This window comes from Sceloporus undulatus, chromosome 2, assembly GCF_019175285.1.
Source record: "Sceloporus undulatus isolate JIND9_A2432 ecotype Alabama chromosome 2, SceUnd_v1.1, whole genome shotgun sequence".
Lineage (NCBI taxonomy): Eukaryota > Metazoa > Chordata > Lepidosauria > Squamata > Phrynosomatidae > Sceloporus > Sceloporus undulatus.
This window is the reverse complement of record NC_056523.1, coordinates 331,822,424-331,841,563: the sequence shown is the minus strand read 5'-3', so window position 1 is coordinate 331,841,563 and position 19,140 is coordinate 331,822,424. Positions and strand designations below refer to the sequence as shown.

General features: G+C 44.6%; 1 protein-coding gene across 6 annotated transcripts in view; it reads right to left on the bottom strand.

Moving 5' to 3' along the window:
• The window catches only part of UNC13B (unc-13 homolog B), a 295,806-nt gene that overhangs the window by 72,729 nt on the left and 203,937 nt on the right, over positions 1-19,140 (bottom strand). For all 6 annotated transcript variants that reach the window (XM_042454370.1, XM_042454371.1, XM_042454372.1 and 3 more), the window contains 6 exons: positions 15,409-15,578; positions 13,494-13,609; positions 9,444-9,607; positions 6,560-6,710; positions 5,657-5,725; positions 778-867 (listed from right to left, as the gene is read on the bottom strand). In XM_042454370.1, coding sequence (XP_042310304.1) covers positions 778-867; positions 5,657-5,725; positions 6,560-6,710; positions 9,444-9,607; positions 13,494-13,609; positions 15,409-15,578 — 760 coding nt within the window. The remainder of the gene's footprint in view (positions 1-777; positions 868-5,656; positions 5,726-6,559; positions 6,711-9,443; positions 9,608-13,493; positions 13,610-15,408; positions 15,579-19,140) is intronic.

The window sequence follows — 19,140 nt, the reverse complement described above, 5'->3', positions numbered from 1 at the left end:
CAGATGCTGGGCATGGAAAGCTGACCTGACAGCCTAGGTATGGAGATCTGAGGAGTTCGGGAAGCCGGTATGTTTAGACAACATAAACTTGCCCGCCTGCCTGCCTGCCTTTTCTTGCACCAGCAGAGGAGTTGTGCCAGTGAGGCACACACAGTTACAGTTGTCAGAAAGCATCGCAGTGCTCGGCTGCAGCCTCCAAGCTGGGAAAGGACAAAGGCAGATTTCACGATCCATCAGCAGCCTGCACTGTGAATAATGGGCTCCTTGTCCTTGAAAAATGAATAGCTTTGTTTCCGGTATTTAATTTTCGTTCCACAGATATTTACCACAAAAACACAGCATTTAATTAATCGAAGACTGAATGTTTGGCAACAATGTCATCAGGAAAGAAGGAGGCTGTAAGCACACGGGAAAGCTGATAGCAATGCTGTCAATGAATAACTCAGTAGAGTTGCCCTTTAGTGAAGGGATTTTATTCTCCCAGCAAAGGAAAAAAACGGAACCGTCTGCTGCCTCTTTGTTGAACAAGGAAGGGTAGGCTGAATGGGGCAGAGGCAGGGCCCTCTTTTTCCATCAGGGTTATGAGGAGACCTTTTTTGCTCTTGCCTCTAATTTTATTGGGAGGGATAATCTGGCAGAGGAAGAGACGTGATAGCACTGGGCCTGCTTTCCATGCTGTGCATCAAAAGGGAAGGTTTACGGTGAAAGGTTCTGCCTCAGGGTGCAGGGCTTGCCAGGGAATGGCAAAGTCCCTGGCACATGTGTGTCCATCCCTACCTTCATTCTGAAGAAAGTGATGCTGGTCAGCAGGTCTACTGTCGATTTCAAGTCCTGCAAGCGTTCCCTGCTGCTGGCTGGAAAGTTGTTCTGTGGGCAGGAAAGGAAATGCATGTCCAAAAGGGCAGTGAGGAAAACATACACCCAGGGGAGTGAAGGGGAATGTGAGACCCTGAGGCTCACAGCCCATGTTTGCTGCCCCAGATGGACAATATCATATCACACTGAGTAGGGAAGAAAAAGGGCGACAGTCTTGGATACAAGCCATTGCCCACCGCAGCCCCCAACCCAAACATATTTTCCATCCAGATCTATCATTTGCATATGGTATTAAAGACTAGGCAGGTGTGATGAAATCTAATGCCTTGTTCCTGGCCGAAGCTTGTATCCCGCAGCTTGGCACTGCATAACACTGCATAACACTGCTTCCCACAACAGCTCTAGCTGTCAGTACTGTTTCCCAAACTTCTAGTTTAGAATAAATCCTCCCGTGGGACCCAGTGGGTGGGGTACAACCTTGCTAGGGGTTTTTAGTCTCTTCTGACTGTTACAGCTTTAAGTGGGACACAGACACCCAAGAGGCTGCCAAGAACATACAAGATCTACCTGAATGGGGGGTCAATTTAAGGGGATGGAGGATGCCAAGTGCCTCACAACTACACAAACTTATGGAGGTAAACTCTGACACTCACACACACACCCTGCTACATCCATCCTCTTCTGAATGCAATCTCATATGGCAGCAAAGCCAATAATTCAATCCCATTCTGGAAAACAACAAGAGGCACTGACCCAGCCAGATTTCAATATACAAGGCATTATCTGCCTTCAGATCAGGACAGTGAGGTGAAAGAGAAAATAAAGTACCACCATCTTATCATGCTCCTCATAATAGATGTGAATACACCCAGTGTGGGAATACACATGATTCCCTCTGGAAGAAGCACACAGACAAAACTCGGCCCCTGCAGAGCTATTCAAAGCAGCTACGTTAAAATCTGGCTGAATATGAGTGACAAGAGAAGGTAAAAAGGGCCAGCAGATTCTTCTGGCCATGCCAGCTTCTGAGACAGTGAGAGTTTCCCTTCTCATTAACATCTCCAGGACAAGAGACACCTTTAATTAATGGCAGACTGTTTTCCTCTCAGCCATCCAAGGTACAACATCAGGAGTGCTTCGGGGACAATCAATTAAGAGCCCATTTATGCAACAGAGTCTTATCATTACAAATTAGATCTAATTACATTTTACTGCATCTGACACTAGGCTACTATTTTTGGCAGCAGAATGAACTAACATCTCATCCAAGGATTAACTAATTTTTTCCAATAATGAGCAGCATTATTCTACAATGTGTAATTACTGTATACAATTCCCGGAGGGCATTTCCTTGGACTGTTTCTAGCCAACAATGGGTGTGTGTGTATGTGTGTGTGTGCGCTAACAGAACTCAAAACTGCAAAATGATCACCATGAGCCAAATTGTGCGCTAGACAGTATTCCATCATGCAGAGGCTTTTGTGTTTGGGTCAATGGGGAGACATACTTGGGGCACTGGATGCAGGCAGGCTGTTTGTGAACTGATAGTAACAGTTGCAGCTGCAGCAGCAGCAACAACAACAACAACATGGTATGAAGCCCCACTCACATGAAGGGAGGAAAGCCTTTTAAGAGATGAAAAAGAGGTATTTCTGGAACACGCCTTCTTTGGTTAAATGTGATGCCATCCAACTCACCACAATGAAAACAGATGTCAAACGACTCTAATTAAGAGCCAAAGATGCATCAACCCTTTAGAAAGTAGAAACTTTTAGCTGATCCAAATTCTTAACCAGGGATGACAAGAATATTTATTAGAAAAATTTATCCATGGCAAGAAGGAGTGTCTCAACAAATTAATATACCCCACTGAAAAAATCAAACTCTGTTATCTCTAAACAAGAGTGAAAGGAAATGGTTCTTGTATTTTAATTGGGGTTTGGGGGGAAATATGGTATTTTGCACAAAATAATTCCATGAAATCTTTGTAGAAAGACTTCTGAAATGTGAAAATGATACCTCTCTCCATGCACACAGACTCCTGGAGGAAGAAAACTTTTTTCCTTATATGCAAAAATGAAAAAGTGGAGATTTGCATCCCCAGCCTTACAGACTGAAGGGCGCTTCCCTTCCTCATTAATTCCAGGAGAAATGAGAAGACCAGGCTTGGTGAATCAAGGTTTCAACTTTACTGAAAGAAATGTGTTTCTGTCCCATGCTGCAACAGAGCAGAATCTGAATGGGGCCCCATGTTCAGCATCTGTATGTTCTAATATAGTATCCTAGAAGTTGACAGAGTAATTTTCCATCCAAACAACATTGCTTGCAAATGTTTAGGTTAGCTCTCCAGGCCAGGCATCTAAACTGGCCTTCTACAGACAGCTTCCATGTAAACAATCCAGTTCTTGTTTCTTGCAATCAGAAAGCCCTTAACACTTTATGATTAAAATAATTTTTATTTACAGCTATTAAAATAATTTTTATTTAAAGTGTCTTCAACCAATTCTCATTTACATTTTTAACAATATATATTACCAATTCTATCTCCTCTCCCCACTTCTATCCCCCCACATATATTTCTGTTGATACTTCTACAATCCTTTTACACATTTTAACAGCTCTCTTGTTTTTCCTCCTTCTTGTATTTTTCTTAACCCTTATCTCACTATTAGTCTCTTTCTTCTTTTCAAAGACTGTGTTCTCATGTTATATACATTTTTGAGTTCTCTCTTATATTAATCATTATAGACATTTTAATGCATATTTCCTCATTGTTCCTTATCCAGATTTCATTTCTGAATCTATTTTTTTTTAGATTGTAAGCCTGAGGGCAGGGAACCGTCCAATTAAAAAGATTGTATGTACAGCACTGTGTAAATTTACAGCGCTTTATAAAATAAAAGTTAATAATAATAATAATAATTATTATTATTATTATTATATATTATCTAACCTATCTCTTAATATTGATATATCCAGAGTTGTCTTTTACTTTTTCCATATTATACATTTTCTTTTGTTCACCTTTTGTTACAATACTCTATAAATGATTCCCATCTTATTTCCTCCTCCTGATTTACATCCTCTTTCAGTAAAATCATCAGATTATCCATTTTTCTAACCTCCATTGATTTAGTTAACCATTCATCAATTTCTGGAATTTTGCTATCTTTCCATCTCTTTGCCATAGTTATCTTTACTGCAGATATCAAATATAAAATTTATTTCAGGGTTTCCCTTACTTTCGCTTCCTCTATCATATTTAATAAACACTTTATGGGTGGGGTGAGGTGGAGTGGAGCCACAACCAAATATTCTGGGTGCAATTCACAGACTATGTCCTCTTAGAATCACAGAGTTGGAAGAGCACTCAAGGGGCATCCAGTCCAACCCTATTCTGCCATGCAGGAATCTACAATCCAGTCCCTCCCTGTGACAGATGGCCATCCTCTGTTTAAAGACCTCCAAAGAAGGTGATTCCACCATATTTTGAGGCAACGTCTTCCACTGTTGAACAGCTCTTACTATAAGGAAGTTCCTCCTAAGGTTGAGGTGGAATCTCTTTTTCTGTAGCTTGCATCTACTGTTCCATGTTCTAGTCTCTGGAGCAGCAGAAAACAAGCTTGCTCCATCCTCAATATGACATCCCGTCTAATATTTAAAATGGGCCTTCGTATCACCTGTTAAACCTTCTCTTCTCCAGGTTAAACATATCCAGCTCCCTAAATTGCTCCTCATAGGGCATGGTTCCCAGATCTTAGCATGGGTGCATCCGTATTGGATTCTTCGGTGCACTAACTAGGTAGAATTCCAAGGCATAGCTGTGTTAGTCTGGAAAATCAGTATGCAAAAGGATTTTGTGGCTACGCTGTATGCAAAAGGATCTTTGAGACTAGCTGAAAGAGAGATGTTGGTAGGATGAGCTTTCGTAGACTTGAGCCTATTTCGTTAGATGCACAAGGAAGTAGGCTCATGTCTACGAAAGCTCATGCTACCAATTTCTCTCTGTTAGCCTCAAAGGTGCTACAACATCCCTTTGCATACTGGGGCTCATGAGTAGGAGGAAGCAGAAAAGTCCCTCCTCTTCCCCACCCTAAGCTGTCTGAATAGACCTTATTAGCCTGGCAAGGACCTCAGAGCTTCTTTGCTAGTAGAATTTTCAAGAAACCCACACTGACTCAGCACAAGGACACTGGCATCTATTCTCACATTTCAGAATGAATCCACCTGCCTCCACAGAATGTCTCTTTTTTTTTTTTTTTTGAGATGGAGAAAGAACCAAAGGTAAAGGGGAAATTACTCCCTCCCCCCAAAAAACTACCCTTGGTGTCCATCAGTCTCTCTCCTGAGCCATGGCTTTTTGAAAATCACCCAGAGAAAAAGGAGCAGGGCTGCACTTAAGAATGTCTCTCCCCCATTCACAGCTAAGCACCTCTGATTTTTGAAAGTGTGCAAGATCAGGCCTGGAAAGTCCTTGGGTGGGGGCCACCAGGAGGCAAGGCTAGAGAGGACAATCTTGCCTGAAACCAAGGAAAGACATAGCTGCTGCCATTCAAAATTGGCCACACTGATCTAGAGGAACTCCCAAGGACCTGGCCCAGTCCAAGGTGATCTTCATGAGCTCCCTTACCACCTGAGCCGGGATGCTCCTAGTTCATGTTTCCCATCAGCCTCAAGCACATACCAAGTGGCCTTTGACCAGCCACACACACAATGAAAATAAGCAAGCCAGCCTCATGTACAGACTGACAGGGAGAACGCGTGTGGAGCATCCTGACAGCTCTCAAGAGTGTAAGAGATCCTATGAAAAGCCCCAGTGCTTGCCCCCATTAGCACTCACCCGGTACATGGAGAGGTCAATGCGGAGGGAATTGTGCAGCTGGTCCAGGAGTTTCACAAACCTCTCTTTCTGTTTGCCACAGGAAAAGGAACAGAAGAGAAGAGATTAAACCTCAGGGGAGCTTCAAAAATTGCCTGACCTATTTCTAGGGTTAAGTTGAATTGGGGAAGGTCTCTCTGAGAAACAAAGGCACCCAACCAAAAGGATCATTACTTTCTGCATCTTCTGGGGACACTTGTGGCAGTGAAGAAGCCTTCATCTTACGAAGTGGCAACAGACCTGTCCCAACTATGTGCAACTTAATCCTCCACTAGTGGACACTCTCCCAGTAAAAGCACTTTATCCCCTCGACACAAGGGGAATACTGATCTTGCAGGGGAAAATACTAGATGTGCCCTCATTTATATACACCACCCTTGTACATGAAGAAAACAACTCTCATGGAGACTTCATTCCAGTACAGTGAAAAACATCTAGCAGCTTTGTTTGGAAGACCCTGTAGTCCCTGGAGATCTAGGAGATCTTGTTTTCTCAATACCCGTTTTCAGGGACTGCATCACCCCCAAGCAGGAAAGCGATGCTGAGAAGGCTCTTTGGTTTGGTTTTCCTATTTAAATCACTGAGCAGCACCATATAAGGAATTCTCAGCCTATTACAGTCATAGCCAGACACTGTCAAAATCCACTGTAGCAAAGTTCAAACATGGTAGGCCACTGGTGTCTCTAGAGCAAACATCTCTGTCAGCACCAAGCAGCTCACATAAGCCAGGAACAACCTGATTTCTCCTGACTCAAAGAGCTGCAAAATGGGACAGTGCTTCTTTGTGGCTCTAAACAGAACAACTGGCTCCATGAAAAGAAGAGGCGGGAGTACAGCAGATGCCACTACTGCAAGATCACTCACCCCAAAGTTGGAAGCAGAGAAGCGATCTGAGGCCGAGACGTTGGTGGAGGCGGTGGTGTGGGCATAGTAAGCATTGATGTTTGCCAGCAAGGTGCTCATCACAGCTGGCACACCAGGGCACATGTACTTGGAGGAGAGACAAGCAAAGTGCCTGCGGGGGCAGAAGAAACCACAGCCATCAGGTGTTGGAGGGGGGACACATATTGGGAACACTCCAATTTATCTCAGGGAAAGATGTAAGGAGATGGCCGCTTTAGTAAAAACATCCACAGCCATACAAGCATCAGAATCTGAGTTCTCTGTGCAGAATTTATTCAAGAACACAGGCAAGGGCTAACTGAAGGCTATTTAGTTGATTGTTCTCCTTCCTCATATTCTCAAGCTCATGCAAAAAATTCACAAGAGACCAGGCAGTAACAGACATGTCACAAGCTGAGAACAGAAATAGCTCCTCACCCCACCCCACCCCATACCTGCAAAAGAAAGGTCTCTGATTGACAAAAACAAGTGGTCCACACTGAAGGGAGAGGAAGGAAAGCCTGACTCTGTCTAACCTGAAGAAAATTCCATCCTGGACCCATAGCATGGCCACAAGCCAGACCTGAAGCATGTGCCGAGTCCCGCCTGCTGCTGAGTCACCCCAAAACAGACTAACAGCAGGAGTAAATTCATCCACTGCACATCCTGAATGCAGCTGGGATGAAACCTGATAGTCCCAATGCAACAAAAATAGGTCCAAAGTTTATGTATGTGTGTGTCATGAATGAGGGGACCATCACTCACTGCCCCCCCCCCCCCGGCCAGCAAGCCACAGTGTGATGTATAACAACCCAACTCAAGCCTCTTATGCACTGTCCTATGAACTCTCCTGGGAACCTGCTAAACTGAGGCTATCGTACTTTGGCCACATCATGAGAAGGCACAATTCATTAGAAAAGACAATGATACTGGGGAAAGTGGAGGGAAGTAGAAAGAGAAGAAGACCACACACCAGATGGATAGACTCAATTAGAGAGACTATGGTTCTGAGTCTACAGGACCTGAGCAGAGAGGCAGAGGATAGTGGGGCCTGAAGTCATCTCATTTACAGGGTCACCATGAACTGCAGTTGATTTGAAGGCAGTTAACAACAACAGAGAAGGACACAGGTAATGAAGAAGCCCCTGAAAACTTCCTGCTGGATATGGATTCTCAGTGCCAGCTATTCAGAGCCAGGTGCCCAGGTGTGAGTGATGATGGGTACTGTAGTCCAAGAGGTCTCTCCTTCTCCCCAGTAAGCCACCGGGGTTCAGGGGCTGCCCTGCTCTGCCTCAGGCCCTTCTGCTCCTGCTGGGCCTCTTCTTCCTCCGTTTGCAGAAGGAGCCCCACCTCTTCTCCCCTCCAGCATTTCCCCCATCCTGCCCGCCACGGGTGCCAATGCTCAAAGCCTTACCCAGCCTCTCCTCTTTGTTGCCGGATCTCTCTTAATTAGCAAGGGCTCCTCTCCCGTCACGTTTTGTAACGCAGAGCCCCTTTCAAGCACAGTTTTTCCTTATTTATAACCATTTTTGCTTTGATTGTTTATTTTAATCATCTCACAAGCACAAGTGCTGATGGAATAATTTTTGGGACTGTGGGGATTTTCCCCCTTATCTTTTCCCCTTTGCACTTTAATGAGAGCAATTAAATGAGAAAATGCAAATGAGACCATTTCCTTCCTGAGGAAGGCAGGATTTGCCCAAAGGAGTTAAGAAGCTCTCTGGGCCTCCCAAGATATGCTGGGATCCTGCAGCAGCAACAGGAGTTGATGTGGTGATAGGGGGAGGCAGTGCAAAATGCTGCCTGTTGGCATCCCAACTCTTCCCTCCTTCTCCTCTCTGGGCCAAAAACACAGTGAAAAGGTGAGCCAGAGAGGGTAGAAAACTTCCGCCTCGTACAGAGAACAACAAGGGCTGGGTGAAAGGAACTGGCTCAGGTCCAACTACCTGAAGGACCGTATCTCCCTAACTGAGCCATCCTGGGCCCTACAATCTTCACTGGAAGCCTTTCTCTTGGTCCCACTACCTTCCCAGGCATGTTTGGTGGGAACACAAGAGAGAGATTTCTTGGTGGCTGCTCCCAGGCTTTGGAACCGCTTTCGGGGGAAAGCTGGGAAGGCTCCCTCCTTGGTATCCTTCCACTAACAGGTGGAAACTTGGCTGGATTTTAGAAACTGCTGCAAGGGCTTTTAATACTGCTCTGACTTTTTAATGTACAGCGGACCCTTTGTTATCCGCTGGGGTTTGGTTTCAAGATTCCCCGTGGATAACAAAATCCGTGGATGCTCAAGTCCCATTAAATATAATGACATAGCAAAATGGTGTCCCTTATAAAAAATGGAAAATCAAGGTTTGATATTTGAAATTTATACTTTTTTTTAAACATTTTCAAACTGTGGATGCTTGAATCCGTGTATAAAAAATCCTTATTATAAGCAGGGCCAGCTGTATTAGTTTTTAAAAGTTTTGATTGTATGAACAGTTTAATTGAATTTTAACAGTAACTTTTTGTATGTACATTTGTGTTTTTATATGCATGTGCTTTACTTTTTGTAAACCACACTGAGTCCCAGGTTGGGGAAAAGGTGGGTTATACACCTTCATCCCCACCACCATCATCATACCAGCTTTGGAACAAGAATCTCCATCATTCACAACCATGTACAGTTTTGGGAAGAAAGAAACAGATAAAACAACAGCACTGTTTTTGAACAGTGGATCTAGCATGTCTCCTATCCCAGAAGCCTCTCCCTTGCAACCTCCTGGTTTTGACTGCCTTCCATGGTATCACGTGCCACATGCATGCCGCTCTAACCCACAAACTCAGGGGGGCTCAGGGGAGGTTTCGGAATAAGGCAGGGACTCACGTCATGGCCTGATAAATAGATTCAATGCCGTAACGCATGGCAAACTCGTCCACGATCTCTTGTCCTGTCTCATCGAAGTAGACTTTCCAGGCATCGTCCCCCTTGGCTTCTGGGATCTTCACCACACTGTTTCCCTGGACATCTGTCAGGTGGTGGAAGAGGTTCTAGAACAGAAAGGGAGAGTCAACCCTGAAGAGGCCAAAGCTCAGCTAAGGAAGGGGCTCCTCCATCCCTCTCAAGCACAGCCTCATTCAGCTTGACCCAGCAGACAGTGGGACACACTGCAGCAGTTTACAGTCTATTTCTCACTGATGGCTGATGTAGGTGGCCTCAAGCAAGGAAAACACAATGGCAGCTGTGGGAGGCTAGAGGGCTGCACTATCTCTCCGGCAGACCTTGGAGCAACAGCAAGTGACCAGTAGTAACTTCCTGGTTTACAAAAAGGGACAAAAGTGTGGCCAAAAATGACCCCAAGGTTCCTTTGGGAGCACTTGGGGAGCATTTTGGGGTACTCGGGGCTGCACTTTGTCCACCTCTAACTAAAATGTATATCCTGGTAGATAAAATGTATGCTTGCTTTAGCATGGGACTTGTAGTGGCTGCTTTAAGCTGTAACATGGAGCATTCCTCTTTGGTCTTGCCATTCTCCCAATTAGATATTTGCTTTTTTGGGGTGAAAGATGGTCAAAGAATGGCCAAGAGATAGATAATCAGCCAGTTTCTCATGGGACTGGCATCTAGGAACCCTATTGAGCTTACATTCCACTTATCATTGTGTTCTCAACTGTGTTTTATATTTTAACATGTTGTACTCCACCTCAAGCCTTGAGCAGAGGTAGGAATCATCATCATCATCATCATCATCATCAGACATCTCAGCTACCACCATGCTATATGCTGAAAAAGTTATGATGCAGTGTTCTACTTTATGCTGAGAGAGTAGATAGGCCTTTTCAGAAATAATACCTAGGAAAGCCTTTTTTGGTGCATGTAAACAGTTATAAATTGTAGTCCAAATCTCATTGGTGGTGTTCAAGGCAGATTGTTCAAGGCAGGAAAGAAAAGGCCTCTATGTGCTGTTAAAAATTTTTGAAAAAAGATTTTTGCCTTCTTGTAAGTAACCTGGATCTGACTTTACCACTTTCCTGAGATTTCCAAACACCAAGATCAAGGGCCAGAGAATACATAAAACATGTAGGCAATGCTACTTGCTGGCCATCTTTCTTCCTTACACTGCTCTGAAATACCTGCACTGCATTCTGACAGTGTTCTCTTTGTTCATTCATATCCCTCCAAAATTTGAATCCCCACTCTGCCATGAAGATACTTTTTAAAATCTTTTCTTTTATCTGTTATATTTTTAATGCTTTAAAACTGTTTTGTACTTCAGTGCCATTTTTAATATGTATGAATCAGTGTTTTATTGAATTAGTCTAAGACCATTTCAAATTGCCATTTTTAACATGTTCATTCAATTGCTTTTAAACTGGGTCTGTGTGGTGGGTCTTCTTTTTTTTTTAGTATGTTCTCTTTTATATGTGTTGTAAACTGATTTGGTTCATACACTGAGATGAAAGGTGGGATAGAAATTAAATAAATATATAAACATAAAACAAAGTTTTCACTGGGCGACCCTGGGCCAGCTACTCTTCTTCAACTCAAAGGGTGCGTTCCCACTATGATTTAAAGTGAATCGCTGATCAGGGTATATGACCGTCGTTCCCATTGGAAACTGGCACCGATCCTACTTTGATCAATTTCTGTTGTGATAAATGCAATAAAGCTGTTTTTTCAAGACACTAGTTTCCTAGCAGTTCTTTTGAAAAGAATCGATTCCGAAGCGTGTTCAACAAGTAGGAACGACGGATCCGAATCGCATCATTCTGGAAGGGAGGGACAAATGGCAGAGCGGTGTTTACCATCCCACCTCAGTTTTTGGTAGATCTAACATTCCCCTCCCCTTTCAGCGCTGCCTTGTGGTGTGACCTAAGGGTGCGTGATTTTTTTTAAAAAATAAAATTGATAGACAATTTGATTCATTGATTTTACAACTGCTTGCAATCAGTGAGGCAAGCAACTGCAAAACGAATGAATTTAATCTTTTATCCATTTTTTAAAAATAAAATTAATATAGAAGATTCGATTCATTGATTTTGCAACCCCTTGCCTCACTGATTGCAAGTAGTTGCAAAATCAATGAATTGAATCTTCTAGCAATTTATTATTGCTGCCTGGGCTGCCGCTTATGTCACTGATGACGCACAGATGATTGACGTGCATTTTGAAGTGAAAAGAAGCAGTTTCCCACTTTCACAGTGGGAATGATGGACCTTTTGGAATCAATTTACCAACAAGGAGCAAAGGCAAATCACACACTGGTTTAAATGTAAGTGGGAATGAGCCCAAGAGAGATAATGATAAGCAGTGCCCATGATATGGAATCATATGCTTCTTTCTCCATTTGACCAGCCACATTCAGCACAGCAGCAACCCTCAAATGAGCTGTTTTCTTTGACCTTCCACTTCCCATTGCACTCCTGCCAGAAGCAACAATGAATCCCTGACTGGGAGAGAAGACAATGGCACCCCGTTCTCCTACTCTGATAGTCAGACATGGATAGAGAAAATCATTGCCCCATGCCACTGCAAACCTTCCACCCCATCCCATGCTTCAGCTGCCTGAGATCTAGAGATACCCACCACTGAGATGTTTTAAGCACCATACTGTTAAGTACCAAATGCTTGGAGCACATGACAGAAATAATAAACACCACATCTAACAAACCTGAAAATATTTCTGTACCTGGAAATTAAGTTTTCAAAGTTCTGCACTAAACAGGGAAAAAAATATTCCAGCTTTTCCGAGCTGTTTTTAACTCCTTTGCAAGTATTATTTTAAAAAGCTCACCTGGATACTGTAATCCAACCAAACAAAGTTTGCTAGGCTCTGCCTTCAACAGTACCATAGCTGCACCAGAGCAGCCCTACAGCAACAGGGAGCCAAGAATACAGAGATGTGTGTAATTTTCAAGACAGCACACTTGCTCTGAGATTCCTCTTCTCTGCCCTGAGAACTGAGGAAGAGAATCCAGGCCCTAAGATCTGGGAACCTACCAGTGTCCAGCATGAAATGGGCTTTCTCTGGAGCAAAGCCCAGAAAGAATCCCCAGTTCCTAAGGAACCCATCTCTTGGATGGGATAATCAAAAATGTAGGTGGCAGAGGCTGGGGAAGGAGTTCAGGAAGCTTGGATAATGGTGATTTAGCTAGGTTTTAATCACTTGCTAACTTCTGTGAATGCTGCCATGGTTAAGCAAAGGAATTTCCTTCCATCCTTCCCCACTGACCACAAATCAGTTCTGAACTCCCAGCCTTCTTGGACTGAGCAGGGACAATTTTCATCTGCTCCTCACCTCCAGGAGTGAACAGGCCAACAATTCATGTGTGTATGCCTGCACACGCAGAAGCCTTTACCAAGCCCATTTCTACAATTACAAAGCTGGCAATATATGAAGTGGGTCCAGGCCAACTTGTCACAGCTTCTTGAGCTCTCTGAGCACCTATCTTTCCACATTCATAAGGAGCAAAATTATACCTGCTCAAAAAAGCAAAGAAGCTGGGGATTTTAACCAGATCCCTCAGCCTGCTCTATGGAAGCCAGTGCAGACGTCACCTGTAGGCCATGTAATGGTTGCTGCTTGTTTGAGTCACAGCAACAGCTCAATGCAGCCATTACACTCAGAGGCCCACATGCCCAGCCTTCTTTGGCAGTCAGACAAGAGGCAGGAAAACACTCCAGGTACCAGACTGCAAATCTATCCTGTGGGCACTACAGCAATATTTGGACTAAAATGTATACCTGTAGCCTATCCCAATTTCTCTTCCCATTTCTCTTGAAGTCACAATGCCAGGTGGGGTTTAATGTGGTGAGAATTCAAGCTAAGATTATCAGAGTCAGAGGAATCATCATGTGAGAAGCAGATTTCACAGCATGGTGTTTCTTTTCACGACAGGCAGAAAGGCTGGATTACTGGCTCCTGCTGCAGCCTACCTCATGAAGGCACGTGTACTGGACATGGTAGGGAGCCACCTTCTCTTCGCCTTTTATCTCCACGTTGATCTGCAGGCGGATGGCCCCCGACACAGCAGACTTGTCCGTCCTTTTTTCTAGAAGAAGAAATCAATGTGCTGAAGATATGAACCTCTCTCCTCATGGGACAAATTCAGTCAAGCAAACCCACCTTTTCTCTCCTTCTTTTAAAAGACCACCCTGGATCACAGTAAGACAATCTCTCTTTGACTCAACACAACCAAGCACTGCTTTCCTTCTACAACAGGGGACCATTCTACTAAGAGGAGCCTGAGGATTGAATGCACTCAGGGCCCTGGAATGGCTCAGCAAAAAGCTGTGGGGACACCTCAGGAGGGAGTTTTGATTCCTTAGTGGGTACAAGCAGCCTTCCTTGTCAAATTTTGCAGTTCCTGGACCTGGGGAGCAATGCACGTGAAAAGCGAGAAGCCCATCCATCTGAAGGATTGCCTGGAAAGGCTTCCCTGTCCTTCTGGTCCCTTCTGGAAGAACTGTGGCAGGAAAGCAGAGCCGAGCCTGAACAATTCTTGTTGGCAAACAGGCCCACCCCCAAATTCAGGTGCCATCTATCTGGAGTCATGCAGGAGAAGGGAGGGTGCTCCTCTCCTCTCCTCTCCTCTCCTCAGAAGCCAGACTCTCTACCAAATATTGCTCCTTTGTTGAGACAGGAAGCAATGAGAAACAGAAGGGTCAGGGCATAACTTGTGCCCACACAAAACACTCTCCTGTGTGATTATTTGCTGCAGTTGTTCCCTTGCCTGTCTGCCTGGTAAGAAGGAAAGGCCTAGTTCGCCTGAGTTCAGGTGGAGACTCAATTGCGTCCATGCTCAGGTGGTAGCAGATGCAGGTACCAGAGGTTAGGGCAGTAATCAAAACCACTGGATCCTCCAGGACTGCACAGAGTAAATCTGTCCCTGCATTCTCACTGAAGTGATGAAAACCTGACCTTCCCTTTGCAAAGCAAAACTCCTGGTTACACTTACTAAATACATGGTTCAATCAAACCTCCTTCCAAAAACCATCCAAAGCAGCACAGGTGGGGAAAGAAGCTACCTGTTAGATGTGTTTAAGATTGTGCCATTATAGTAGGGGTGTCTGACTATGGAAAAACAATACAGGAAGCATCTCACATGAGCAGCACCAGGACCAAGGGGCTGAACAGACCAAAACAAGCCTCAATAATCCAACTACGAAAAGTGAAATTCTTAAACAAACTGCTTAGGACTGCACCTCACCAGCCATTGAAGCAATTCTAAGCTGGGACTGAGGTTGAGTCTGTTGCAGAAGAAAAGCATCCCCCTTTCCTACTTGAACCCTTGCCCACCAACTAATGAGCCCCAGGACAAGCCTGTCAGGTCTGCCAATGGGCCTCATGTGAGGTGGCCTCATGGGCTAAGTGGGTAGACTGAGGTTGCTCCAATCAACCACCCACCCATTCCATTCCTGGTGTGTTTCTTTCTTCTTCTTCTTTTTTATAAATTTTATTCATTAAAAAAAGAACAATAATCAAATTCTACCATATATAAAGTTCCTAGTGTGTTTCTGGAGTAAAATACTAGCCTTCTCTGACTACAACCTACTGTCGTCTGATATTCTCTGTCTTTATTGGTATCTCTGTCAGACTCCTTCATTTTCTCCACACAGGATGATTTGGAGACCTATTAATGTGAAGAACTTATTTGTAAAGATGAGACCATAATAGGTGAAGTCTTGCTCCTGCTTCCCCCACCAATGTCTTCCCCTAGGGTCATTGCTCTCTGGTTTAAAAATGAACAATCCTCAGCTTTCCAAAACCAGGCTATGATCCTTCATAGCTCCTGTCTACCTCAAGTGAAAGAAGCATCGGCTGGAATGCCAGAACACCTAAGAGACTCACCGAGGTTGTACCAGACATCCATCTCTCCACTCAGGGTCCGCACTTCGATTATGGTCTGCCCTAGGAAGTCATCGGACTCTCGTTTCAGCCTCTGCTTCACCCGGGACTTGATGTCATCATCCTCATCCCAGACCCGCACTTTGATGCGATCGGAGGAATTATGGCACTCACTGCAAAAAGGATGGGAAGAGGGGGAGTCAGGAGCAAAAAGCTAGACTCTTAATCTAGCCATCTTCAAATGCCTGAAGGAACATGATGTAGAAGATGTGGCAAGTTTCTTTTCTGCTGCTCCAGAGACAAGAATATGAACCAATGGAAAAAGATGATAAGAAAAAGGATTCCACCTAAACATTATGAAGAACTTCATGACTATAAGAGCAGACTGACTGTGTAATAGACTGTCTTGGAGGGTGGTGGAGTCTCATTCTTCGGAGGCCTTTAGACAGAGGTAGGACAGAAGGCATCTTTCAGGAGTTCTCTAGCTATGTGTTCCTGCGTGGTATGGGGCTGGATTAGATGAACCTCAAGCTCCCTTCCAACTGTATAATTCTATGTTGAAGATGGAGCCAACTCATTTTCAGATGTTCCAGAGACAAGAACATGAACCAATGGATTAAGAACAGATTCCATCTAAACATCAGGAAGAACTTCATGGTGGTAAGAGCTGTTAGACAGTGACACAGCCTTCCTCAGCTAATGGTTTGTCTCCTTTGCAGAAGGCTCAGGAGCCAACAGTATCAAATGCCCACTCTCCTTGCAGGGGCTCAGAAAGGGCAAGCGATGGAGAGGATGGCACAAAATGCTGCCCAGGGATACATACAATGGGAGCCGTGACTCATCATAATGAACCCTGGCAACGACCTGGCCTCCTCCAGAGGAAAAAAGCGTGGCCTGAACCGGGGCACGATGCCCATGCAGGCAGCTTTGGAATTTAGTCTTTTTAAAGAATAGATGATCTGTTGCCAGGCAACCAGGAGAATATGAAGAAAAGGGAAGAAATGGGTCAGGAGCGAGAGAGCCGTGGGGCTTCGTCAATCAGAGCAGTGGCAGGGATGTGGCATTTCCCCACGCCTCCCTCACGTATCCGCCTGCATTTGGCCTTCTGTTGCCGCTTATTGTGATTTGGGGCTCATTAACTGGCACCTTTTAAACTCCTGCCAATTTGCACAAAAAATGTTACGGCTCAGAGCACACTAAATGGGAATCACTTCTCCTGGCGAGCCAGGCGGGGTGAGAGTCCAGAGACATCTCTGCCATTGAGATCTACTTGGCAATGGAGATCCTTTTGGATTCATGCACCCCTGTCTCCTGGCCCTCCTCATGGGGTGTCACAGCTCCCTTGGTACTTTCTGTCAGGACAACATGGCAACCTCCCACCATATCTCCTTCCAGCTTCTTTGGAAATGGTATTTCCCACACTAAATATTTGTTCATGGGGAAGAGACTGAAAGCTCACACACAAACATACCGTGCTTCGTAGCAGCTCTGCTCACTTAAGGTGAGAATTTAGTAAAAAGTGCAACCACTATGAGTGGGCTGTAAGTTGTTAGGGCTTTGGGAGCTGCAAAAAACACCCTTGTTTTGGTCCCATCACCTTCAAAAGTAAGACTATTGATGGCCAAGGGAAAATGGCACTCCCTTTCCAAGGAGGTGATGCGAACACTTTCTTTATTGCCCCTTGCCAGCAGGCAAAGACCCTGCTGTTCGGAAAAGGCCTTCAGGCAACTACTTACTGCAGCCACTGCCTTGAAGAGATTTTTGTGCTCAACTTCTGGTACTTTACTGCTTGTTCATTATCTGAGTGGCATTCTTAAAGTCTTTAAATTGATACTTTACTAGTATGATTCACTTGTATTTGACTGGTATTTCATTGGTACCCTTTAAATTATGTCAGAAACCACCTACTAAGGAGAAAGTCCAGATATAAATCAAACAAATAACAAAGGAGCAGAGGAGCCGCAATCCTGTTTTGCCCAATGCCCAGAAAACAAAGCAAGTGGCTCTCCGGGATTTCAGATAGAGGCCTTGTCCAGACTTGCCAGATAAGCATTTTTGAAAGAGGGGTCTTAGTGTTACGTATTTATGCACTGGATGTATACCCCACCTCTGCACCAGCTTTTCTCTCCTGGAGAAGCCAGATGTTGGGTGGGTGCTACCAAAAAGTGAAGAGATGGTGTTCTTGGACATTTGAGAAAGCTTTTCTGAGCTGACAGTTTACTTTGTTCAGCTTCATGAACAATGTGCGTATGCACACACGCATGTATGATGGGATGGACATGGTAGACTTAGGTCTCTTTCTCTGTTTCTCTCTCTCGTTCTCAAGCATTACCTGCTGGAGCTTATTTTAAAAAGTGGGTCAGTGTGAAATTCTTCCAGCCACATGACTACACAACTGGATCCATTCTGAAGTAAAACTGTCCTCTGTGTCAGTTAGAAGAGAGGAGATGGCCCCCTGCAGCTGACAATCGATATCCGGCATTGAGGGAGGCAGCTGCACATAACAGATTTGATTACCATTAAATCGCCCAGAACTAGCCAGCTGGGTAGTTAACTATCATGGTAGTGTTTGAAGGCTTCTGCTTGGCTCTGTAATCTTTCTTGCCAGAGCCTGGCCTATTATCATGCCCAGCATCTCTCTGAAATCCTGTGTTTATGTGTGATTATTCCTCTGATAAGCTACGCTTCCAAACTTCCCCCTTTGAGACATTTACATCTGGCAACGTCAGCCGAGGTGAGAGGCATGCAAGACTCAGCTCCACTTCCAGCCTAGCGGGCAGGGAGCTCTTCTGCTTCCCAAAGCTTTGCTCTGGACAGCCAAAATTAATCAGTCTTCCTAGTCAAAGAACAAGGTTTCCTAATTAGGATTTGGTTTGGATCAGAACAGCAAAATGCATTCAAAGAGCAAAGGGTTCCCATGGGAGAAAGCTGAGCGAATGAGCTCTGGCCGACCCAGGTTCACTTCACCCCTTCTGGAGCAGGAAAAGCAACTCAGTTTTATTTACTGCATCTGTGCCAGGGCCATGAATAGATGGGAGGGCAGCTGATCCCTGAGGAGAAAGTTCCCCCTTCAACAGAGTCTTTGGACCTGTCCCAGTCCCTGGTGCTCCCGCTCCACACTTATTCTTTTTCTCTTTCTCAAAAACCATGTTGCAGCAAAGACTGTAGAGTGGTAGCCAAGCTCTCCTCTGGGAGATAAGCCATGATCAGCAATCAGCAAGACCAGAGCAGCCACCTGGGGAAAGGGCCTTAGCCACTTTGGCAGCCCCTTCTTGCTTGCAATGCAGCTTCTTCCCTTTCAATAACTCCTTCATCGGCTTAAAAACTTGCCTGTGTAGAATCATAGAATCACAGAGTTGGAAGAAACCCAAAGGGCCATCCAGTCAAACCCTCTGCTGTCTAGGAACTCACAAACAAAGCATCCCCTGACAGATGGCAATCCAGCCTCTGTTTAAAGACCTACAAAGAAGAAGACTCCATCTCGCTCCAAGGAAGTGTGTTCCACTGTTGAACAGCTTTTACTGTCAGGAAGTTCTTCCTAACGGTTAGGTAAATCTCTTTTCTTGTAGTTTGAATCCATTGCTCTGAGTCCTATTCTCTGGGGCTGCGGAAAACAAACTTGCTCCAGACTCAATATGGCATATCTTCAAATATTTAAACAGGGCTATTACATCACCTCTTAATCGTCCCTTCTCCAGGCTGAACATCCCCATCTCCCTAAGCTGCTCCACACAG